Source organism: Actinia tenebrosa, unplaced genomic scaffold, assembly GCF_029948245.1.
Source record: "Actinia tenebrosa isolate PJP-AT-01 unplaced genomic scaffold, QUT_ActTen_1.0 PGA_scaffold7__59_contigs__length_16204524, whole genome shotgun sequence".
Classification (NCBI taxonomy): Eukaryota; Metazoa; Cnidaria; class Anthozoa; order Actiniaria; family Actiniidae; genus Actinia; species Actinia tenebrosa.
The window spans coordinates 4558708-4583601 of NW_028292584.1; the positions used below are offsets into that span (position 1 = coordinate 4558708).

Consider the following 24894-nt stretch of genomic DNA (forward strand, 5'->3'; position numbering starts at 1 on the left):
TAAAAAAGGTAGCCGAAATTGAAAAATATAATAATATGTGCACGGACGCTTTTGAAGATATACTCATTATTGCATTACATTTTTTCCCTTTTCATCTCATTTATTCTTCTTCTTTTAGTTCTTTATCTTCTATTTCTAGTGGTTTCTTTTCTTTAGCTTTTCAGAAGTTTGAAAACAGCTGAATTAATGAGTTTTTTCTGATTCACACCCAGCGGTTTCCCCCATGGGCGTTCTTCGAGTCGCGGTTTCCCTTGGAATTCAAAACATTCTCAATGTTGTTATGAAAGTTTAGATGCATTTTGAAATTAATATTTCGTCCCCGATCGCTCTTTGAACAATAGTATTATCTTGGTTCATTCTTCCTCTCCATCATTTTGAGATATCGGGTTGGTTTTTGGTCGTTACCGTATATGGTTTCGCGTTGTTTCTAGAGCTTGAAAGCTTCACAGTTCATCGACCCACGAAGCAATACTCATGAAACCACTGTAAAATCCAGCTGAATACTTCTTTGTCTTTGTGGGAAAGCCTTGAAAATGGCGACTGGTTTGTTATTAGGTGAGTAAATGTTCGTTATAAGTACTTGAGAGAAAAGTAATCTGATTGTAATGCGAACTTTTGTAAGTTAAATTTACTCGAGAAGTTGTTTTCTTATTGGGAACTTCAACTCCATTGCTTGATTGTACAACATAACCAATGCCTTTGCTTGTTGGATCTAGTCAAAAAAATTAATTCATTTACACTTTCCTTCTCTGTTATCAATTCAGATCGCTCTGTTAAAGATGTTTAATTCACTTGATTCTTGACTGTGTTTTGATAGAATTGGCATGCATATTTCTAGTAGCGTGGTTTTAATGTATACGCGGACTTTCAAGTCTTATCGTTCACTGTGATTTAAAGTTCAGAAATGGCAATTATTTACTAGAGTACCTCAATGAAATTACGAATTCCGGATAATATAAATTCAATATTTGGAGGCAAATTTGGTGACAGAATCTGATCGACTTACCCACCCCACCCTTTAAAATTGGATTTTATTTGCATTGTTGTGTATGCTTGGGGGGAGGGGAGGGGGTATATGCTGGGGGGGGGGGGGGGGGGGTTAGTTATACCACTACATGACAGAATGAGAAAATTACCATTATATAAAAGGGCTGGCATGATATGATTGTTATGAGTACCCTATGGCCTTCCATAGCTTACTGATATACATTACTGATAACTGTAGCATTACGTGCAAATTGGTAATCTTTCTTTAATTACCTTCTTAGGTGTCATTCTTGGTTTAATTGTTGGATGCTCTTCCTCTGATGTCACAAAAAACTGCAAAGTTGGAGTATTCTTCAGATTTGATGTAAATAAGGAGTTACTTGCATCGGATGGTAAGTGTTGACCTGAAAAATAAATAGGCCATTTTGGTATGCATGGATGCAGTCTTTTCCTATTTCATATCTATATCACATCATTCTGTGTTGTGATTAAGATTCTTTGTTTGAGTCTTAATCATAATCATGTTTTTTCTTATGCGTGACTTTTTCATAAAGAAATAATACTCTAGGGAATGACAAGGTCTACGGAAACAGGAATAGGATCATTTTTCCACCTAAATTGGTATTATAAAATAGTTATATTTGTTCGTAAAGTAATATTGTTATCGTCAATTAATTGACCTTTTCAGCATCACACACTGCCGTCAAGGTTACTGCTTCTACTTTTGGCTCCCCTGATTTACCAAAATGGCTTCGTATTGAACAAGACACCCCAGAACAGCCTGCAGTTATTTATGGAACTCCTCCAGTATCAAGTCCAAACAACCTTACTATAGAGGTGAGTGGAGGCTCTAAAAATGGCTTATGTATGTTCCTGCAGAAATCGTTTAGATGAAGTGCTTCCCGTAAATACTCCATTTTATAATTCCGTTCAGTGACGATGAATAATAGTTCCAAGTTAAGTTGCTGCGCATAGTAAAACTACAGTTTATAATGAGCGGCATCTCCAGCCTTGGCTTGGAACTATTGTTCATGGTCACTGAACAGAACTGTAAAATGGAGTATTGTCACTTTATAAACAATAGCTTTTCTTGGTTTCCAAAAAAGACAATTATTTATTATATAATTACCAATGAAATATCTATTTTTCTCTATTTCGAAAAATTGATATCTTCACACGTGAAAATAACACCATTGTGATGGCTATTCAAAAATACACGGAAAGAATTGCCTGAAAAAGCCAAAACATACTTCATTGATAATTATATAATAAACAGAATATTACATGGGCGCTTGGAGATACGAAATTTATCTTCTCGTGTTGAAAATCTCTTACTCGTTCGCTGCGCTCACTTGTGAGAGATCTTTTCAACACTCGAAGATAAATTTCGTATCTCCGCGCGCCCATGTAATATCCTCTATATATTCAATATCCATATTCAATATACTCAATACCCGCTTTCTGGACAAATTTTTTTTAAGGAGCCAGTGAAGGCATGAGTAGAAATTTTGTTATACTTTTATCATATTTATATTTTTATATTTGTTATTTTTGAAAATAGATAACTGGCTGGGATAAGGTTGACTATAGTACAAGGAGACAGAATCTTACTCTCCTTATAGATAAAACTAAAGGTAAACGTCATATAACACAAAGCCTTATAAACTGACACTATTAATCCCGTATTGATATGTCTGATCTTGTGATCTGTAATTGTTTTTAAATTAAAAAAAAAAAAAAAAATTATTCATACATGTCAGCCTTTAAAGCTAGAAGCTCAGACTGTTCTAAGTAAATTTAATGGATGGAAACTAAAATATGTGAAAATCATTCTCGTACCTAAAGCCTTCTCAGCTTTCTAGAGAAAACCAAAGGCTCTGGTAACACACAATTATAAATCAAATGTTAATTTGATTGGTTTAATTAATTTTTCTAATCGTTTGTTTCCGGTTCGCTGATTTTAAAGTAAACAGTTGAAATTTGAATACTTTACAGTACACATCAGAGGCTCTCGCTAAATTGCTCTTTTTTTCAGAATGTTAATCACAAACAAAAAACTGTTCCATAAACAATGTACAAATAAGATTGATTGCTTTTTTTGAAGAGAAAAATAAAATGGTTTGAATTTATACTGGAAGGTCAGAATAAGTGGAGCATGCACATAGATATATCTGACAACCTAGAATTTGGGTCTTCTGGTTTGCATGTTAACAGAGCCTTTGATTTCTAGGTGAGAAGGGTCTGGGTACAAGAATGTGTGAAAATCAGCTGCATCTGGAATTATTTGTGTCAAAGGAAAGAAAAAGTATTTTTATTTTTCTAAATGGATTTATTTAGGTTTGTATTTCATTTACTTTCAGGAACTCCAAGATATGTTGCAGAATTCATTATCAAAAACTTTGATCTGGATAATTTTTTCTTCAAACTTCAACCTTCTGTGTTTAAAAAAAAGGTCAAGGACACATGGAAATTAGATAATATTGAGGTTACCAAGGTTGAATCTCTTTTGGATCGAGGAGGAAGGTTTCCAATCCCTCCAGCAAAAGAGGGGTAAGAACAAGAAGTCAATCTAGTTTATCTCAAGTTTCATTCCAGAACTCATGGTCAGCTGCTTATAGCATATGAAATGACATATTGACTGAAGGACTGACTTATACTGACAGACAGCGAAGAAAGGACAGACAAACTGACTAACTGACAGACAGTGATGAACAGACAGACAAACTGACTATCTGACAGGCAGCAATGAATGGACAGACAAACTGACTAACTGACAGACAGTTATGAACAGACAGACAAACTGACTATCTGACAGACAGCGATGAACAGACAGACAAACTGACTAACTGACAGACAGTGATGAACAGACAGACAAACTGACTATCTGACAGACAGCGATGAACAGACAGACAAACTGACTAACTGACAGACAGCGATGAGCAGACAAACTGACTTTACTGATGGACGAACTGGCTGATTGCTTGACTGATTAAATGGCTGCCTGACCATGATTATTTGAACTGATTGACAAACTGACCTACTGAAGGAATGCAAAATGAAGGAAAGAAGGATAGAGGGAAGTAAGGAAGGAGGGCAGTTAAAGGAATAAATATCAACTGACTGACATTTTTGATTGATTAGGCCAATAGTCCCCTTTACAGTTCCCTGCGCCATCTTGAAAGGTAGCTGTGCCTTTGCATCGAAGCAAGCGAGATGACTGGTGAGCTTGCAATGATAGAGACATGTAATAATTGTCCAAGGTGTTAAAAAAGGTCTCTATCATTGCAAGCTCACCTTTCAAGATGGCGCAGGGGACTGTGAAAGGGGACTATTATCATTGAGATATTGGAAAGCAATTATAAGAAGGGAATTAAAAGAAAGAGGATGAAAGAAAGAGAAATGCAATTAAGGGAATAGTATGAAGGAAGAAGGACGAACATTAAAGCTCACTGTGTTTTATCATTTTCTAGTGTATTTATCGCTGTCGGTGGGAATGAAGAGAAAATGTACAATCTTATAAAGGCTGATTATCTGGGTAATTGTTCAGGACTTAAACCTTCTGTTAAGCAAAAATTTAATCCTACGAATCCTACAGAATTATGGGACATTGATTGGTGTAAATTCCGTTTGGTGAGTCTGTCATACCTTTAATCTAGTTAGGCCCTTGCTAAACGAGGAAATATGTTTTCTTAAATGTTTCCTAAGGTGGCAAAACTGTCAGGGAACATCGGTAAACATGTTTACTCAATATCGGTTAGCGCATGCGCACTTTCAAGATAGAGCTAGCGTTGCTAAGTAACAAATTTGTAGAATGTTGACTTTCGTGGCTAAACAAGGAAACATTGGGAAACATTGTTTCCATGCGTCTTGGAAGCATGAAATGTTTCTGCCGCACAGCAGAAAACGTTTTGCGTCTTGGAAGCAAAATTTGTTGCACGTTGCAATGTTTCGCATGTGGCTAAACTTGGAATCATCGGGGAACATGCGCGCGGGAAACATGTTTCTGGAAACTTGTTTCCTCGTTTAGCCAGGGCCTTACGAGTAGTAGCCAGCTGGGAGAGTTCTTTTCACTTGTAATATAGGGTTGATTTTGGTAATGGAAACACATAACATTTATGAATGCCATAAGATTGCATTTGCACATAGAGTAGAGAGTAAATGAGAATGGATGAGAGAGAGAGAGAGAGAGAGAGAGAGAGCAAACCACCAAGCAACCCTTTCATTTATCATAATAACGTATTTACCCGACTCTCTTGTTGTGTTCCTCAGCTTGACACCCAAGCTCCTGTCCCGACTGGCAATGCCTCAGTCCCGCCACAATCCTCGTTTGATGATGCCATTATTCAGTCACCTTATTCTCCACCAGAGATGAAACCAGTGCCGAGAGATTATGGGGATCTTTATGTCGTGGTTCTTATTCTACCTGTTATCATAATTATCATCATCGTCATCATTCTTGCGATCATCATGTGCTGTTTCCGCCAGGGAAAGTAAGTTCAATATATCATCTTCTCTATATCTAAGTTGAGCTAGTTTTTAGTTTTTGTCTATCCTGGATAACCAGGGGTAGTAGAGAGGTAGAAACGAGCAACAGAATCTCACCCTTGGTTTCCCGAGGATGGCTTAGGCATGTCATACCAAGAGCTATGAAGGGGGTGCACGGGCTGTCAGGATGGGACTTTTCCCCCACCAAAAATCTGCAAAATCTAGCTTTTCCCACAGATAATGACAAACTTCACTAAGTAGGCTTGGGGCTTCAATTTACGCACATCGCAGGCCTGATTACTGCACTGCCTGCAGCCAAGCTATAGCTCCAGTACTTCATTCTCAGTCTCGTATCTTGGCTTCACTCTATTCCTTGTAGTTTTGAATTTGAATACCCTTAAAACAAAACAATAAAAAGGTATTTTTCTAACATGTTTGAAATCATTTAATTCACAGAGATAAACGTGATGCCGCAACTCCACGGTAAGTATTACACAAGCTAAGTGTTTAGAATCATTATTGCTAATTACATAGGTGAAAACCAGTTTTTAGGATTTAAAAGTTCTAAAGGAATACTTCTATATTTAATAATGCAGACCTCAGAAGGACTATCATGACTCTATTTTGCGCACGACATTCCAGTTGCGTCAGATGCAGCCAGAGCAAAGTGGACACGAAAATGGAGGCCAAACACCGAGGCATGAAAGCCCTACTCATACTTCTACCCCATATGGACGGTGAGTGATAAACAACTAGTAGCATAATATGTGTTTAAAATTGAAAAAAAAAGGCCAATTTTTTATCGCTTATCACCGCTGACCGCAAGTATATCAGTGGCGCAGCTCAACGGGATCGAACTCAAAAGCATTGAAGATGCCACTATGACCACGGAGCACCAGCTCTAACCAGTTAGAATTATTCAGGGTTGAATTGAAAGGCGGGAGGAAAAATAGGATAACGTGAATATGCGTGCGGAAACATAGGGGAATTATATTAGAAAAACGAAGGCGCGCGAAAGACTATTGTAAATTTACTTGATTTTCCCAATCAATTGTATTATTTCGAACGCGTCTTTCGCTTCAAATATGAAAACGTTCGGAGGAGTATTTTCCTTGAGTTTTGTTTTCATCTACACGTTTATTTAAATTGGTAGTATTCAAGTGAAGGTAATAAGGGGGTTTCCTATTGTTTGTTTTTCAGATCGAATACTTCGGATGACGACAGTCCACGCGGTGCCCCACCTCCTTACCGTATGCCACCACCACCAGCTGTCAACGTGATCTCAACAAACGGGACAAATCAGTTTTACCCTGCGAGTCGTTAGAAGGACTTTATATTTGTAAGTGTCCTTGGATTTTTATCGTTTTTTCCGCTCACGAAATGATTTTACGCCCTTGGATGGGTAGAAGAATGGAAGGGGGTGACGAGGAAAAAGGAATGGGAAGGGAAGGGAACAAAAGGATTAACATTTATAAATTCGTAAGAAACCCTTGATAATCTATTGGTTTAATTTTCGGGTAGTCTTAGGTTTTGATAAGGCTTATCCGAATTTACATAGCGAACAGCAAGAGCATCCGACCGTTCTTGACTTTAGGATTTGAAGGCAAAGACACATTCAAATTACACCTGACACCCTGAAGCAGCCTGGACTGAAATTTTTAACTTAGGATAGGGATATCTGACAGTGGAATCCCATAAGTGGAAAAACGTTTTTCTTTAAAATCAGAATTAACACGATAAATAAGTTAGAATTTTTTAAAAAGTTTAAGGTATTTATAACTTCTATTTGTAGTTTTTTTAAATAAGAAAAATTCGGTAGAGTTTTAATATGGTTAGGTAGTTTTAGTTTTAGCAAATGAAAAAGAGGGGTTCCCTCGTTAAAAGTGTATATCATGTATTCTTAGATGACTGTAGTTAAAATATTTAACATTTTAAAGTGAACTTTAGAACGTTTCTATTTGTTGTTTTGTTTAATAAAATGTACAAAAATCTAAAATGTGAGTCTTACTTTGTAGCTTTTGAAATACTGTAGGTTTGGCATGGATGAAAGGTCTTCACTAGAACTAGCTTTTTGATTGGCTGATTACATTAGAAATCTTGCGCTGTGATTGGCGGAAAGAATCTGAATTTGAAGTAATGTCCGTGTTTTACAAATTTCTACACAATTTACGTAAAATTTGCTCTTGAGGAATTCTGAAACAGACCCTATCTATCGTAGTTGCATGTTACGACTGTAGTACAATCTCGTACCCAGAGCCTGCGTTTCTTCTGGTCTGCAGCGAACAGCAAGGGCTTTGGCATAATCCATTTTTTTGAGACCAGGATTTATTGGACTTTCGGTATAAGAGCGCATACGTTAAAAGACTAGCCAAAAAAAAAAAAAAAATGTTCCCGATTTCTAATCTTTATTTTGGTCGGAAGTAAACACAGAACTCTGTTTGAAAGCATGATTTTCACTGATTATATTTCACTTGGAAGTTTGCGCATGCGTCAAAAAATGGATTATGCCAGAGCCCTCGTTCTTCGCCGCAGGCCAGAAGAAACGCAGGCTCTGGGTACCTATTTACAAGGGTTAGATCTAAATCTATTTAACAGGTGCATTTAAAAAATTTTTTTTACATTCGTGGTTGGAATCCGCGTCCATTCCCCTGATACCCTCCTCCCCTCGCTATCATGCCACGCCCTCCCATGCCACCAGGTCCTCCACGCATGCCCCCACGGGATCCGCCCCTACCAGACATATTACCCCTTGAACCTCCACGGGATGATCCTCCCCTACCGGAGTTATCGCCCCCTTTGTTTTTAGCTACAGGGGATTTTGGTCGAAGAGACTCGATTTCTTGTGTCGATCCGACTAAATAGTCCTCCGGTCCGTTACTGAAGTAGGTTTTGTACGTCTCGCTGGAGAAGTTTGAACTGGAGAGGTTTGGACCCACTGTGAGCCAACCTGTAAAGATAATTTTACAGTACTTTACTACACTTTTGTTTCATCCACGTTTTTTACCCTGACGATGGGTTTGTAACCCGAAAGCTCGGAGCACGAATATAAAATTAAAAAAAACGTCGATGAAACAAAAGAGTAGTAAAGTCATGACTGTCACAAACAAAGAAACTATTAATTTTACAGTAATCTGTTAAATTAATACCATCTTTGTATCTACCATCTTTCCGCTGTCGGCCCCTAGCTTCCCCACGCATCCAAAAAACAGAATTTGTCAGATGAATTTGGTGACCGCAGCGAAATAGTAAACCCGTGAAAAAAAACGAAAAAAAAAAAAAAAAAAAAAAAAAAGTAAAAAGAAATGACTGGATTAATGAACGCAAAAATGAATTCATTAATTTTAAAATATCATACGCACAAAACGAGCTTCACAACATAACGAACAAGAGACAAAAAAGAAAATATATTTAAAAAAAAGATGGAAAGATGGATGAATAAATAGTTGAACAAATGCGCACCTGGTCTGAGAGTGCTGTCATCTCCAAATAAATGCAGGCGTCGCCGTCCAAGGCAAAAGTGTTCAATAATGTGAAAGATTTCGGTTGGCTTTTCAAGACTTCCGCCAGGTGGCTGCAAAAAAATGTTTACAAATGTTATCCCAAATAAACGAAACAACATCAGCAAAACAACATCAGCCTGATAAATGATACTTATTCATTTGTCTCACGATTGATTGCAAACTGCTAGTCTTCATCAGGCGATGGTGTAGACTGGATGGTGTGTCTCTAATATACACCTCGTCGTGATTGGAGAACATAAGAACATGAACCAACCATCCAATCACGGCGCGGATAGTCCAACGAGCGGTATATAAGAGACACACGAAACGTCGCGGTCCTCTGCAAATAACCCTCAATCGTGAGACAAATGAATAAGCATCATTAATTAATTTTCCACGATGAATAATATTTTTCAATCTATCAACATCACCCTATATGCATAGTCTTTTCCTCGCGACGACCCCCATTTCCTCTTGCACCGTAGCGCGCTAAACAGGCAGCAACACCAGCACCACTAGCGGTGCTGTAGCAACAACAAAAAGCAGCAGCAGCAGCAGCAGCAGGAACAACTACAGCAACAAAGCAGTTAGTTTTACCCACCTCTTCAGTTATAATGAGATCGATATCCACATTAGCATGAATGAAGTCCCCATCAGTGCTCCTACGCACCGTACCCTTGATACCCATCAGGCAGTGTTCTTTGGTGTGCTGGAAGATGGCATTTGGTTCAAGGTACTTGGTGTTGCCTGGGTTGGTTTTGTTCGTTTTTATCCAGCAGATATCCTCACAGCGTCGATAGCCCCACTTTCTAAGGCACTGACGAGAAAGGTAACGAAAGAAGATTTATTATATGACTTTTGAAGTCGGTTTTGTATGACTTTGGTACGTTATTGATAACATCTTCTGAACCAATCATAGCCAATGAAAATGCTCACACACCGGACGGTCACGGTACGCTTTGTTTTTTATAGTCGTACAACATTCGTTGTCCATTTTTCGTTTGTTCATTCATTCTCCCATTCATTCAATCATTTTCTCATTTTTCATTTCCTTCAATTTACCTCTCTGATCCATTTCCCAGCCTACCTTTCTGCCCTCTGTAAGCCCTTCATGGGATCCACACCACAAGAAAATAAAAGATCGTTGAGCTGCAACCTCCTCAATGTCTAGCTTCATAATCTGATATTATGAATAAATTAACACTTGATTACTAAAGCCTGGTTTTCACTTACGCTGGAATCTCAATTGGAGTCAGAAACAGTTTCATGCATTAAATTGAAAGTGAAAACTGCTCGTCATAAGTGAAAGGACAAGCTAAGAAAAAGGAAACCTTCAGATCCTTCTGATATTGACATGCTTCTGACTCTAATTACGACTCTGTTTTCTGATTTTCACTTAATCATAAGGTGCTTCCAATTGCGACTCTTATTTTGTCACTTATCAAATCTAGCCTCAAAGAACCGAAAACTACTCTACTCTTCTCCACAGGCATTTCTCATTGTGTTTTTTCTTCACTGGACTTTCTGTGGAAGAGGACGAGAGAGGGAGCCTGAGAGAGCTTTCAGTCCCTCTCATCAAAATTTAAATAGAAACAGATAGCCCACCAATAAGGAAACAGAAAAGAGCTGAGAACAGCTAAGGAGAAAGCTCAATTTTCTCCAAAAAGCAAACTAAGATTTTGGATTGTGGTGGATCTAGGAATTACATGATTTCTGATCTCACTTTTTTCCAAAATCTCAAGATATTTAAGGAACCACAACTAGAAACACCTAAATTTGAATGACATTACGCCATCCCTGTACAGTTACATTCATCCCTACCTCCTCCCAACTCCACGGCTTCCAGTTGAAAGATACACCAGCATCTCGTCGCTGATATTCCTCTAGAGGGGGATCAACTAAAATGACATCAAACTTACAGTCCAGATCACCAACATCATAACTCATTAAATCTGCCCTCAGATACCTGAAAACAAAGATTTGGACCGATAAATATATTAAAAAGAAAAACAATTTTTTAAGGGAGGGGGGGGGGGAGGGGAATACTTAGGTGTAGTTTCCACAGGATCATAGTTAATAAAGGGGGTCCCCCTTCAATATTGAATTTTTCAGTTTCTGATAAACAAGGATATCATACTCAAGGGAATTACATGTGATATAAAGTGGGAAATATTAGACTCAAATGGTTATACTTACATTGGAGGAGATGCTCTCTTGGCTATTACTTCATCCTACAAAGAAACAGATCTTCAGTATTAATGTCAATAAGATACAATAAGTCTCTTTACCTTGGGCGTAATGTTTTCCCATTTCATGTGTCATTCCCTAGAGTATCATTTCTTTGTTTAACGGTTGAGCATGAGAAGACACTCAAATAGGACTCCAACAATGATTATCTATGGAATGGGAAAACATTACGGCCAAGCTAAAGAGTGTCTCAAAAATGATATTTATTCAGTTAAGGTGTAGCCTCCTTCGCAGCCTAAGAATGGCTGCGAAGGAGGCTAGTTAAGGTGCTGCCTCCCCCATTTACCTTGAGGCTTATCCCATAATAAGCTACAATACAGGTAGTCCATAACATAAAATATGTATTTTAAATAAAATGCCTATGTCTGTTTCAATTTTTATACCTTTAACCTTATCAACTCTCTGAGTTTGGGGTATTCCTCAAAACGATCAGCAAGGCCTGAAAAAGTGTGTACAACATTAATCAGAGATTTGTAAGCTGGGCTTAAAACAACAGCCAGTCATCAGACAATGTCCAACCAGAATTGGAACTTGTCCTTTCAAATCTTTGCCTTGCTGGTCAATTCAACAGGTAGCATTATTAGGACAGAAACAAAGACTAAAATCAATTTGGCTGGTGATCATGACTGGTGACTGACTGGCGACAGAACTGGCAATTGACTAGCAGCTGACTGGCGGTTGTTTTATAGTAAGTCTTGTGCTTACTATGTACTACAAGAACTACAAAATAATGGTAGTTTATTTAAGTTGAGCAAAGTATAAAACTTACCAACATCTCTAATAAAATTATGAGGCCGTTGTCCCGTATCAACAAAATGCTGACAATAGTCATTGTGGGGGTTAGCACTTTGCGTACCCTGAAAGTATAAACACATATTTATGAAATCTTTTCAGTGAAGCAAGGGAATATGAGTTATGAGGGACATTAAAAAAAAAGTCTGTAATACATGTCTGTACCTTGAGGAAGTGACTTGAATCTTTGTATTCCTCTTCAACCGTTTCATAAGTGTCCTCATCCCCCTAACAATCAAACACAGATTTTTATTTTATTTATTTAAGTCAATATTTATACACTGAGGCACATCTAGTTTAGCAAGGTTAGTTTAAATAGAGTCCTGATATAACAAGGTATATGGTAAGATATATCATTGTGTAGTTCCAGAAATCATTCGTACCTACCCCACAGAGGAATTTGGAATTTCCAAAAAGTAGGGGGGTCAGAGAAAGAACAAAAATTACTGAGTTTGTATGGAAGAAAATTGGAATTTCTGGGGGGTAGGGGGGCGTCTTAAAGAGAATCCTCCATGAGGGGGGTATGGATAATTTTTGGAACTACACATTGGCATTGTATACTACTGCAAGAAGATGTTCAAATTAAGATTTTCTTTCAACCTTTTTTCTTTATGGTGGGAAATATGTATTTCTTATAACAGCCCCAAAATGCACTGCAATGCTAACTCAACCCAGTTTTTTACTCAGTCAACCTTGCAATGGCTAATTCAGATGCTGTTTAACTCACCTCTTCAGTTTTGTCTTCTCTTTCTTCTGATACCAAAACCTGCCAATCAAGGCATCCATTTATCATTATGTCACTAACGTTATTACCATAGCAACCAATGTTCTTTTCTAGTTGGGAATGGGTGGTTAATTCAAGGGAGCATGGCAAATGCGCACACTGTGCATGGTTTTGACAAGTTGGGTTTCCTGTGGTGATGACGTAATTTGACACAGGAAGACCGGTTATAGCAGTTGTCCCGCTTTGGTTGGGCTTTGGTATAAATATACACAGGGTTTAACTTATGTGTAGCGCGATATTGGATTGAGCCCGCACTATATTTTTTCGAAAAACTGCATTCGTCATCACCACAGGAAGCCCATTTTTACCACAGGAAACCCAATATATGAAAGCTGCGCACTTACCATGCTCCCTTGGTTAATTGGGGAGACATTGAATTAGCTTGTATATCTACCTTAGCAGGTCCTGCACTTATACCAGGAAGTGTCACTTCTGCTTCAATGGTTTTTCTTTTTGTTACTGGTTCATTTATTTCAGTTTCTGCTGAAGTTTCTTCTTTAGATTCAGGTTTTTTCTCCTCCCGTTCATGTTTGCTACCAAGTAGTTGTCCAATGTTATCTGCATCTGATGCACCTAGCTGTAATATACATTACAATATCATCTTAGAGACCTTGGTTGTTAACTGAATAAGTATTGTAATATTTAAACTATGACCTTCTGAACCAAAAATTGGACATTTGGGATATATAGAGTTGATGTGGTGGTGGCTGATATGGACAATGGTCCATCCCATATGGATCTGTTTCCTATCAATATCTATTACTCTAAACTAATATCCCGATGAATAAGAGGGATAGCACTTATAAATGATATATCAATCCTTTCTATAGCAACGATAAACAACTCCTACTTTAAAACTAATCTTAAAGACTCTTATTCGCTTATGAGTTTAGGGCTGTCAAACACTGGTTATTTGGCGCGCACGTGTAGCGAGGAAAAATTAAAGCTAAAAATACGTACTTGTTGGGCAAGAAGTTGACGTCTAAGCTTAGACCTCTCCCTGATTTCCTTCAGTCTGTCTCCCATTTTATCCAAAAATTCGAAAAAATCAAAGCTAATTCTATTTTTTGCAAAAATTTTTTCTATGATTTGGAAATATCGCGGGCGTTCAAATAGTCAGCGGTATAAAAGCAACAGGCAACCCAATGTATCATATCTTATCCTTTGACAGAGAAATAATATATGGGAAAAAGAAAAGGCATAAAAAAAGCAAAATTAAGAAAGTTTTAGGCTGAAATTGATGGTAGGAAAGTTGAAAATGAGTTTTATGTTTTAGTGAAGAGAAATGAAAGGAAGAAAAGTGGTTGGGTTTCCTGTGCACTACCTGACCAAGCCTCATTGCCGAGTGACCTGGTGTCATTAGGTATGGCTGCACTTGTTATGTAAAAAAATTACTGAAAATATCGCGGGGAAAAATGCCTTTTTTTCAACGAAAAATCCTCCCAAATATCTTCAAGTTCTAAATATAAGTAGCAGAAAGGATGAACTTAAGTTCTGCAGAGGAAAGAAAGAGGAAGAGGGTCAAACAGTGCAGCATTGAGGAGAGTTTCAAGCGGCACAGAATTCAAGATAACTACGACCTTGGACGAGGTCAGTATTTAAGATGATGTTTTTAATCTGGCAATAAATAGTTCCATTTATTGCTGGGTGGATGCGATGGCTTTGTAATATACAGATTAACCTCTGTACTTGTTGACATTTTGGATGGTTGCTGCAAGATAAAACGGGAGCGCTTCAAAATGGATGGCTATCACTAGACAACGAGAAACTATCTAACTTAGTGATTAATGATTTAGATTGTCATTAATAATTAATCTTTTTTTGATAATGGGCCAACATATCGGTGATTTTAATCTCAGACTTTCATCGTTGCTTTGAATAAGATCTGTGATTACCGTCTGAGCACAACGTTTAATGCTTTTTAAAGGCTCCAAAACCATCTCGAAGGTGTATGGTTTTGAAGGTGATTTCCCAAGGTCACTAACGATGTTGTTACAGATGAGACAAGTGAAAATATTTTAAGATGAGTAAACTTATTCAATTTTAGCCAAGTCAACTTCAAGGTTTTCTCCAGAAATGGCATCTGAGGTTCCTAAATCAGAGGACATAGACAGCGAGGCGGCTTTAAGACGAAATGTTCTTGCACAAGCAGCAGAAAAAAGGTACAATTAATATGAACTTAACACGTAAACACAAACGTGATAATGAAGTTTTCGTTGGATATTTGATGTAATGACTGATAAGTCAAAGCCAAGGGGGTCTTCAAAATTGATTTTTTCAGAATTGTCTGACAAGTATCTTAATGAAAATCTACTTAGTTACATTGTTTATGTTTTCAATATTTTCGTATTTCAATGATGATTTTACTGCAAAAATGTATATCAGTATTAATAATCAGAATTAGAACATCAAGCATCATTTCAGTAAGCTGCTGAAACTACATAGATTATTTTATTTATTCATGCATGTTGACGTTTTCCAAATTTTTCAATATCTAAATATGTCCATAGGTATTGTGAAATAGATTTTTTTTGGCTTCATGCATTTTTGCCATTTCTTATAAATACATGAAGTTGTGCTCCAAATTCTGTCTACTTTACTTTTTTCTCCTTGTTCTTCAAATCGTTATGAGAAATTGATATTATTGTGTCATGAAAAATCATGTTACAGTAAATGTCTGTCTAAAATTTATGACATCAGCTGGTTAGACTATTGTATGTAAGGTCCCTCTTGTCCAATCTGTTGCAGAGTGTAAATATTTCATATGACTATGAACTGGCACAGTCATTGATGACAGCATGCGAGCGAGATCATGAAACCAACCATTTTCATCCAATGAAAATGCTCAGAATTGCTATCTTGTCGTAATCATGGATGGTACATGTTTTCATAGTTATACAAAATTTGCTCTATTGCACACCACACTTCAATAGCTACCAAGCTTGAAGTTTGAAATCTATAATCAGAGACAATCTTTTCTAATACCAATTCTTTTTGTTTTTATGACTAGGCTTTTACAAAGCTTTTCATCTGTCACAAGCCCTGTTCCTGTCTCGGAAGGATCTGGTTCCGATGTGGCTGTTGAAGCAGGTGGAAGCAGAGATGCTTTAAGTGAAAGTGAAGGAGATGTTGCTACAATTGAGTTTGATAGCTTCCCAGAGTAAGTTAAGTTTATGTTGATTTGTGCATATTACCAATGTTGGGTTTCCTGTGTTTTACATACCACAGGTAGCCCAACAAAATGGGTCTTTGAGTTTTATTTATTTTTAAACAATAAAACACAGTCAACTTCTTAAACATATAAAATCAATAGGTCACCACCATTGCCAGAAGAATATGAATGCTGCTCTAATGAATCAGAATCAAAAATTGTATCAGGGGTGAGTTATCCTGATTGTTAAACAAGTCGATTTGAATGTTTCCACATTTTTGATCTATATGGTTCTTCTTTATTACAGGGTGTTCCATTGTGTATGCTGAACAGGACCCCAGGCTGTTGTGCACCAATGCCGCCATTAATGCCACAACCAGATCATACAGTTTTAATAAGGGTATGTACTAAATCCTGGTCCAATAATGAGACAAAATACTATGCACCCTCTTCCGGTGGCCAAAACAATAAAAAATATCAACGTTTGAAAAATATTTCAATCCTCAAGAGAAGAGATTTCATTGCTTTGACTGCAGATTGGGAATTAGGCTAGGGCAAGGTTCTCCTGAACCAGGGCCTCTTGACTAACTGATCAACATGAGATTGATTTGGAATTTAGTAAAAGCAAAAGGTGAAAGATGGTGTGCATTTGTAGCACATCCTACTATTTTTAAATCATGATATTTTTTTCTTTTTCTTCTTCTTTTTTCTACCTCTACATAATCAAGAGTTCGTAATATTATTATGACCTTTTGTTTCAAACTACTGAAGTTTTTCCCCTATTTTATTTTATTAAATTTCTAGTTGTTTAACTCTGAAAACTTCTATACTATATGATTCCTTCCATCTTACACACATGTAAATATTACTCACTTTCATTTTAAGGGTGTAAGAGCTTGTTTAACCTCTGAGGCTGTCCTCTCGCACCCCCCACAATATTTATAACTTATTCAATTTATCTAGATGTATATGTTTTGTGGAAATAAGATCTGTTGTTACTGTTGTACTGACCTAACCTTTATATTTTTGTCTCTGTAGGTCTCTAAGAATGGAGATATAGCACAACCACCGAAGCCATCCTATAGCACATATAGGTAATAATCAACATCCTAAACCCAGTTGTCATCTATTTGTCCTCTTTGTTTAACATTTTTGTGTTTGGTTGTCTTAGAGATAAATGGGATAAGGATCATGTCAGAATGCCTTGCTCGATAGAGAACCTTTATCCTATCCAGAACTCAAGTAAGAAAGTCCAGAATCGATGGGAACTGATAGAATCAACTCTTCTCAGTCCAATCAAAAGCTCATATGATTTACAGGTAACTATATAAATCATTAAAGGTACCTAGAAAATTTTCACGTGGAAATTAAAATCTCTTGCAAAAGCATTGGTTTGTATATTGCATATTGTTCCTGGTCCTAAACAATGTTGCTCTGACACCCCCTATGTACCAGAACAAATTCCTGGAAATTAACATGGTTTGCACAAGCCTTGAAAAGTCCTTGAATTTGCAGCTTGTCCTTGAAAAGTACTTTGATTTTAAGATATGTGGTTTTATTCTTGAAAAGTCCTTGAATTTCTATGAAATGGCCTTGAAAAATTGCAGATATCCTTGCGTTTGTTATTGGCATATTATTAATCACTGTATAGATGTCCTATGCTGTGCTGTGTTACATATTTATTCTACTATGCTGTGCTGTGATGTGATAAATGGATAGATGCCCAAACATTTTTATTGAACAAGCAGTAATATATAATATCACATGTTCAGATGCTCAATTTTCTCATTTTTTCTGTATAGGATGCCATCCTCAAATACAATGCAAGATACTCATCACGGTGGAACTTTGAAGCCTTGCATAGCTATTTTAATGAGGTTAGTACATTTGTAGACTGAATGTATAAAAAAACAAATGGGATTCCTGTGCCTCTGCCAACCACAGGTTTCCCATCACATGATCACAATTTTGAAAAGTTTACTTCATTTTTGATATGTGTTTGGTGTAAAACTAAAGGTACTTGATGGGAATGAGAGAAATGAATTTTTCAACCAAACTCTACCAGCAATGGTTCGCCTTACTCTACAGCTACCTGAAGTGTGCACGCAGGTATGTTTAATGTATGAAAGCTCGACAATTTATTGGCAAAAATGGCTGCTCAATAGTGGCTCAATAGGAGATGGAGATGGAGATGGGAGAAGGGGGGCAAGGAAGGACCTACACTAGTAGAAACATTTTAATATGGATAGACAGAACATTGAATAAATGAATGAATTGAATCCTTTGAATACTGAATATTTGAATATTTAAATTTCTTGTCTATAGGCTATACCACTAATGAAACAAGGCAAGAATCACAGTATAACAACGAGCCAACATCAGGTAAGAATATGATCAATGTAAGGGAAATGGACTAATAACTGGGGGCTTATATGCTGGAGGGATATTTGCATTGGCAGAATAGTAGGCTTATAATGTGTGTGTGGGGGGGATTTTTGCTGTATATTCTGCTAACAGAAAGTAAGCTGTCATAATCATAGCAAGCAGCCATTGCGTACAGTAATTGTTGTTGTTGTTGTTGTTTCAATGCAGGCTGCTTCTTTACTCGCGAATGCCTTCTTTTGTACATTTCCAAGAAGAAACTCCCACAAGCATTCAGAATACTCTTCATTTCCTGATATCAATTTCAACAGGTAAGATCTACGTATCTGTTCATGTGGTTGGATGTCATACATGTATTCCCCTATTTATATGTATGATGAACTTATATTATTTTACTGTACTACCATCACTCCCTGTAAAGGGCTCTTTCTTGATGTTTACTCCACATCCTCTACCACTCCATTCACTATTTACAACACTCAACTCACATGTAGATTTTTATGGAGGGAGGAAAACCAGAGAACCCAGAGAAAAACCTTCGTGCCAAGGGAGAAAACGACTTATATCAAACAAACTCATTTCACATATGCAGTTCAGTCGAGACTCAAATCTGTGAGCCCAGGTGTGAACTACATGTACATGGCAGTGAGACAAAGGATTGTTGCACAGTGCATACCACCCCTCTTTACAGACCACACGACAGTTTTTTAATAATTTGGTTTAACATATGTAAAGGCTATTCCAAGGTGGTAAAGGTGGAACAAGTACAGTCAAATCAGAAAAGTTAAAAGCAGTTCTACATTACTTCAAGTCTGTGACACAGTCAAGTAAGTCTCTATTGCACGAGAAATGAGTATTAAGAGAGTGAAAAAAAAAAATGGTGATAAAGCTATGCAAATTCTGAGAAATAAGAAGAGTGAAGAAAGAAGGAAAATGATTTGAAGAGTGAAGACTGAAGGAAGGAAGGAAGAAAGAAATGAGGCATGAATAAATGAATGAAATGAGGTAAGAGGGAATAAATGGATGGATGAATAGATGAATGAGAATGGATAAATGAATTAGTAATGCAATAAATGAGCGAGTGAAAGATAAAGAAAGGAAGGATAGAGGGGAGGAAGGAAGGGAATGGGAAATGTAAGAAACAATTCTGTTGCATGAAGGAATAGTCTCACCCTTTTATGTGTGTTTTCTGTAAACATATTTTTTCTCCTTTTTTCCAAAGTGCCTACTGGAGCCATAACATTTCAAAGGCAAGCAATCCCAATAGATGCTTTTCCAAGATGGGATAAATGCACATCTACATTTACTAGACTACATGTATCAACGAGTGGAACTATTGAAGATGATGGAACAGGCTTTTTACAGGTTGATTTTGCAAATAAATACATTGGTGGTGGAGTCATTGGTGAGGTAAAGACATTACAATATCCAGGTTCTGTGTTAAAATTTTCAAGTCTAGAATCAAATAAGATTAACAAAGTCTTTCTATTGAACTTTTTTTTAAGATAAGATTTAATGTGTTTTGGATGAAAATTTAAATGTATGGCTTACTTCCAGGGCTGTGTACAAGAAGAAATTCGGTTCCTCATTTGCCCAGAAATGATTTTATCTCGACTGATCTGTGAGAAGATAGATAGTAATGAGTCAGTTATTATAACAGGTATGATAATATAGTACTTGAATATGCATTGTTTTTGCGGTAGTGATAACACTATTAGGACCTCCAAAATGTTCTTGAGGTTTGTCCCTGGGGGGGGGGGAGCACTCTTGCCCGTTTAGGCTAGGGATGTGCCGCTGAGCCCATTGAACCCTGACCCTGCTCCAGAGTAACATTGCTGAAATTCATACCCTGTTCTAGAGTAAAATCGCTGAAAACCATACCCTGTTTGGCGGCACGTTCCTGTATAGCAAATATAGGGGAGTACCCCCCCCCCCCCATGGGTTTGTTCATTTTCCTCTCTCCTCTAAAATAATCAACAGTTATAAATTTTAATTGAATTCAATTGAAATCCACCATTGGTTATCTCCCCTTTCTTCAGGTAATCAACTACATTTATTGTAATGAACATTGAGTTGATATCAATAATAGAATAATAATGATTTCTTATATTTAGGTGCTCAGAGATTTAGTAATTACACTGGTTATGCACACACTTTCAAGTGGGCAGGTAACCACAATGATCAGATGCCAAGGTAATTAATTGCTAATACAATTACATTGCTTGCTTGCTTGCTTGCTTGCTTGCTTGCACCCAGTCTGAGGTCCATGCAGAATGCATGCCATTATCATAATAAAGAAAAGCAGTTTTCCCTGGCACACCTAACACAGGGCTCTATCTACCATTGTAAGACCAGCCCATAGGAGGATCGAGGGTAAAGGGGTATAGGGTGTGCATCCCCTCCCCCACCCCTAGATGAACTGACAATTGAACATCCTGATCATAATGGGTGCACCCCCTCCTAAAAAAACCTATTGACATCATTTCACCTTCCAAGTCCCCTTCCCATAGTAAGTCACTGAATATTGATGAAACATTTATTTCCAAGGGATTCCTGGGGTCGTCGGCACTCTCAAGTGGTTGCCATAGATGCCCAAGTGTTTCATAGCTACACCGATCAGTTCAGAACGGGATTCCTGAAAAGAGAACTTGACAAGGTACACGTAAGATAAATAATTAATTATGATAAATAATGGGAATTTTACAGTGGTTCCACGGAGTGACTCATCTTCCTCAGCTCCAATTGAAATTTAGGAGTTTATTTTTGTGGAGGAAGCAAAATTTGAGAACCAGGCTGAAAAAAACCCTCAAAGCACAGGAGAGAACAAACACTGGCAACTTCTTATATTACACAAAGTTTGAGATTCAAACCTGGGTAGGCTAGCATTTTCACCTCTCTGTCTCTGATGCCTCATCACAAAAAGTCATAATTACTAGGTATGGATTTGACAGTAACTAACTTTTTAAAATGTGATTAACAGGCCTTCGGTGGATTTTTCTCAACCGAGGATAGCAAGTATTTACCAGCCATCGCTACAGGTATAATTTCAATTAATTTAGAAATATAAACCGTTGTGGTTGTGGATCCCTATTAACTATATTGACTTAATTTGTTTTCTTTTTTCTAATTAGGGAACTGGGGCTGTGGTGCTTTTGGAGGTGATTCGAGACTCAAAGGTATTTTAATGATAAAAACTCAGTGAATACTGGAAAATACGTACTGTTTCAAGAATAACGTACTGTGTATCTCACTAGTGTCCGAGTTATGGCTAAATCACTGATTATCAGGATGGGTTTACATTAAGGGCTGGAGATCAAAGACTGCTTCAGCAACTGAGCAAAATTCTCCAGCCTAAACTACCACAATTTTTTTATTATTTCAAATCTTAATAAAAACCCTGGATCATATTCTTAATAAAACGTGTTATTATTTCTTTGTTTAAGCAATTATTCAAATGATGTCCGCTGCTGCTGCACAGAGAGACATTGTGTACTTTACATTTGGTGACTCAGTAAGTATTGGGTACGACAGCCAGTTGTAAACATGCCCAAGAGGACAATCATGACAGATGATTATGATGATGATGTGGTGATAATTAATTTTGTAATAATCCCCATGGTTTTACAAAATCAGCATTTAGCGAGAATGACAAGAAAATGACACATGGTTTGAAATGGAGAAGCATTTAAAAATCCAAATTGAAGAGGTCTGTTGCATGTTACCAACAAAAGTCAGTGGCTCCTATTCACTGATTAAATTGAAATGATGGTAGACGATGGTGGTGATGGTGATGATGATGGTGATGATGTTAGTGATGATGATGATGATAGTGATGATGGTGATAATGTTGATGGTGGTGATGATGATGGTGGTGATAATGATGATGGTGATGATGGTGATGATGATGATAATGATATTGATGATGATGATGATAGTGATGATGATGATGGTGATAATGACGGTGATGATTGCAATAATCTCTTACTTACCCTATCAGCACATGACCCTGACAGAAATGACCACACCTCTTTCTGTTTTTCATCTTTTTCATTCCTTTTTTTCTTCAAGGAACTTGCTGAGGATCTTTTAAATATCCAGTCTTTCATCAAAGAAAAGGGAATTACTATAGGTATTTTGTCGGAAAAAATATAACTTTGTTTTTCAAAAGCTTGATATTCACCACTTTCCATTCATTGGTTGGCTGGTTAGACACAAAGCACACATTAGAGGAAGGAATCAAACCTGGGTTGCTTTGTTGAGAGGCGACACTCTTACCTCTACACAGCCTGTGCTTCCCTTCTCTTAACTATTCATTAAGAGGGATTTTGTGTTTACTTTACTGTTGGTGTTTGTGAATATTTAGATACTGAAATGAGTCCAACCCTATATAAACGAGTCTGTGATCAATCAAAACAGTGGTATTCGACTAACTCAAAAATGGTCTATTTAGGAATTAAAAAAAGTATTGTCTTGCTTCTATTTTATTTAGCTAATGATTTGCCTTAAATCTTTTTCATAGGTGACATGTGGGTGATTCTCTGCAAATATGGCAAAGAAATAAATGCAGCATCTTCAGTCAAAATTAAACTGTATGACTACATATACCGGTTATATCAATGCTATGAGAGTGATACAGACCCTGAGTCTGAAGAACCTATACCTCTATCAACTAGTTCCTCAGATGTTTCTAACAATAACCCCATTGAGGGAAGTGAATGCAATGATCGTACTATGTGAAAATATGAATGATGTTGAATGACTCACATTTTGAAGATAACTTAACCATGATGGGGAGGATGGTGGTAGCCATCGGCACAGATTAAGACTATGGTAATAATTGATGATGGTGGAGATAATGGCTCACATGATGTAGTCATTCTTCTGCCTGTTGCTGTTGACAAGACATTGACATGTCATTTCTGACACTATGATGATGATGGTGATGATGATAATGGTGTAACCAACAACTATACTGCTTCCAGCACCACTCCTGTTGATGTTGCTGATGTTGTCAATAATGATGATGACAATAATGATGGTGGCAATGACGATGAGGTTAATGGTGCTTCTTTCACTACTGCTGCTGCTGCTGATGATGATGATGATGGCAATGAAGATGGTGATGATCATGAAATGAATATGAAGACACTGAATAATAGTGATGACATATGCCTGCTCCTAGCATCATGATAGTCTTTCCTCTACCACCAAATCAAGATACATGCAACCTTCCTATTGTAACTGTCATATTGCGATAATAGCATGGTATTGGTTGGTTATTGGAATGATTCTACTGAGAGCTGCACACTGAAATTTGGTTTTTCACTGTAATTCAAAAGTAATCAGTCAGTACCTTTCATATTTTTGACTGGCGGCATCGAAAAACCAAATTTTAGTGTGCAGCTTTTATGAAAATAGCAGTAATGCCAGTGATGCTCAAACTATGAAGTTTCTTCTAGTGACAAACAACATACTGGCAATTGAAACACTTGACCATTGAAACATTGAACAACTCACAAAAAATATTTAACAACCCTTGTATAAAGGGAGACAAAGGTTTTGTAATTATTTTGCAAGATGACTTGGTTTATAAATATTAAAGGTTCTAAAATGTGAAATGAGTACAGTCTTTGGTTCTCTAAACTTTGCTTTTGCTTTCTCTTTTGTCCTTCGGCACGAGTTTGTTGACCCCAATAGTTTAAGGGGTCCAGAATCCCATTCCCCCTGTCCCCTTTTTCACAGCCCCCTACCCACCCTCATAGCCTTCCACCCATCTTCACCAGCGATGGATCCAGAAAGCTGAGTAGTGCCAGGAGGGGTGGAAAAATTCAGTGTTAAATGAATCTCACTGCTTACCATGAAAAAAAAAAACTGGAATATGTTCCCCCACCCCCTGAAATGCTTTTTCCTTCTTTCTGGGGTTATTTTGGACCAAGAAAGACGAAAAAGTATCACAAGATAAACTGGCTGGCAGTTCCATCGGCATCCCAAAATCCACCGTCGCTGCCCTATCACTTCAACTCACGTGTTACTCATTTAAACCAAACCAAACATCAATTTAATAATAATACTGATAATAATAATAATAGTAATAATAATAATAATAGTGATAATAATAATATAGGTTTAATGATGACACATCTACAGAGTAGCTCTACAATCATCGTGCTAAAGTTAAACATAGAATGATAAATCAATTAATCATATCCTTTTTGTAATCACTACCAAATCCTGCAATCTGATTGGTCCAAAGGAGTGCGATTAATTCCCAAATCGCATCCTTAGGAGCTCTTAATCGCACCCTAAAAAAAATTTTTTTTCAAACAATAAAATAAAACAAAATAAAACAAAAAAAATCAAAAATCAAAAAAAACTTTTTTTGATGTTTTTTTTTTTTGTTCGCATTTAGTTCTTCTACTACATTAAATTGATTATTCTGCACTCTTTATTGTGTCTTTTTCTTGTGTATGATTACAAAAAGGATATGATTAAGTGGTAATTGAACTTCGTGTCGTGCAATTTTGGTCTGAAATCAAACTTGCGGTCATGCGATTTTGTAATCGCGC

The 24894-nt window shown here is 37.1% G+C and overlaps 3 protein-coding genes across 3 annotated transcripts; 2 read left to right on the forward strand and 1 right to left on the reverse strand.

Moving 5' to 3' along the window:
* Nucleotides 1-235: 235 nt before the first annotated feature.
* LOC116308595 (alpha-sarcoglycan) lies at nt 236-7468 on the forward strand. The gene is made up of 10 exons (XM_089040360.1): nt 236-555; nt 1269-1379; nt 1676-1824; nt 2549-2621; nt 3348-3537; nt 4458-4617; nt 5257-5477; nt 5929-5955; nt 6069-6209; nt 6673-7468. Exons 1-10 carry the CDS (start codon nt 534-536, stop codon nt 6794-6796), a joined length of 1218 nt encoding a protein of 405 aa, XP_088896486.1. The 5' UTR covers nt 236-533; the 3' UTR covers nt 6797-7468.
* LOC116308593 (N(6)-adenosine-methyltransferase non-catalytic subunit METTL14) lies at nt 7424-13872 on the reverse strand. The gene is made up of 12 exons (XM_031719052.2): nt 13756-13872; nt 13190-13372; nt 12739-12777; nt 12177-12239; nt 11989-12076; nt 11603-11658; nt 11169-11203; nt 10794-10938; nt 10060-10152; nt 9574-9789; nt 8932-9043; nt 7424-8419 (listed from the first exon to the last, which is right to left on the reverse strand). Exons 1-12 carry the CDS (start codon nt 13819-13821, stop codon nt 8088-8090), a joined length of 1428 nt encoding a protein of 475 aa, XP_031574912.1. The 5' UTR covers nt 13822-13872; the 3' UTR covers nt 7424-8087.
* A 283-nt stretch (nt 13873-14155) lies between these two features.
* On the forward strand, nt 14156-23946 carry LOC116308615 (poly(ADP-ribose) glycohydrolase). Its single transcript, XM_031719086.2, has 21 exons — nt 14156-14385; nt 14843-14957; nt 15806-15955; nt 16109-16175; nt 16254-16346; nt 16985-17040; nt 17118-17265; nt 17749-17823; nt 17963-18055; nt 18272-18328; nt 18539-18639; nt 19064-19155; nt 19551-19738; nt 19886-19988; nt 20443-20521; nt 20876-20984; nt 21309-21366; nt 21460-21504; nt 21772-21839; nt 22397-22457; nt 22848-23946. The coding sequence occupies exons 1-21, from the start codon at nt 14277-14279 to the stop codon at nt 23063-23065; spliced, it is 2085 nt and encodes a 694-aa protein (XP_031574946.2). The 5' UTR covers nt 14156-14276; the 3' UTR covers nt 23066-23946.
* The last annotated feature ends 948 nt before the right edge of the window (nt 23947-24894 follow it).

Coding starts and splice junctions, on each gene's coding strand:
- LOC116308595 (XM_089040360.1), top strand. CDS start 534: ATGGCGACTGGTTTGTTATTAG. Junction 1,380..1,675: donor GGAGTTACTTGCATCGGATG/GTAAGTGTTGAC, acceptor TGACCTTTTCAG/CATCACACACTGCCGTCAAG. Junction 6,210..6,672: donor ACTTCTACCCCATATGGACG/GTGAGTGATAAA, acceptor TTTGTTTTTCAG/ATCGAATACTTCGGATGACG.
- LOC116308593 (XM_031719052.2), bottom strand. CDS start 13,821: ATGGGAGACAGACTGAAGGAAATCAGGGAGAGGTCTAAGCTTAGACGT. Junction 12,778..13,189: donor TAAGTGCAGGACCTGCTAAG/GTAGATATACAA, acceptor CTTGATTGGCAG/GTTTTGGTATCAGAAGAAAG. Junction 9,044..9,573: donor ATCTCATTATAACTGAAGAG/GTGGGTAAAACT, acceptor ATTTTTTTGCAG/CCACCTGGCGGAAGTCTTGA.
- LOC116308615 (XM_031719086.2), top strand. CDS start 14,277: ATGAACTTAAGTTCTGCAGAGGAAAGAAAGAGGAAGAGGGTCAAACAG. Junction 16,347..16,984: donor ATCATACAGTTTTAATAAGG/GTATGTACTAAA, acceptor TTGTCTCTGTAG/GTCTCTAAGAATGGAGATAT. Junction 21,505..21,771: donor AGGTGATTCGAGACTCAAAG/GTATTTTAATGA, acceptor TCTTTGTTTAAG/CAATTATTCAAATGATGTCC.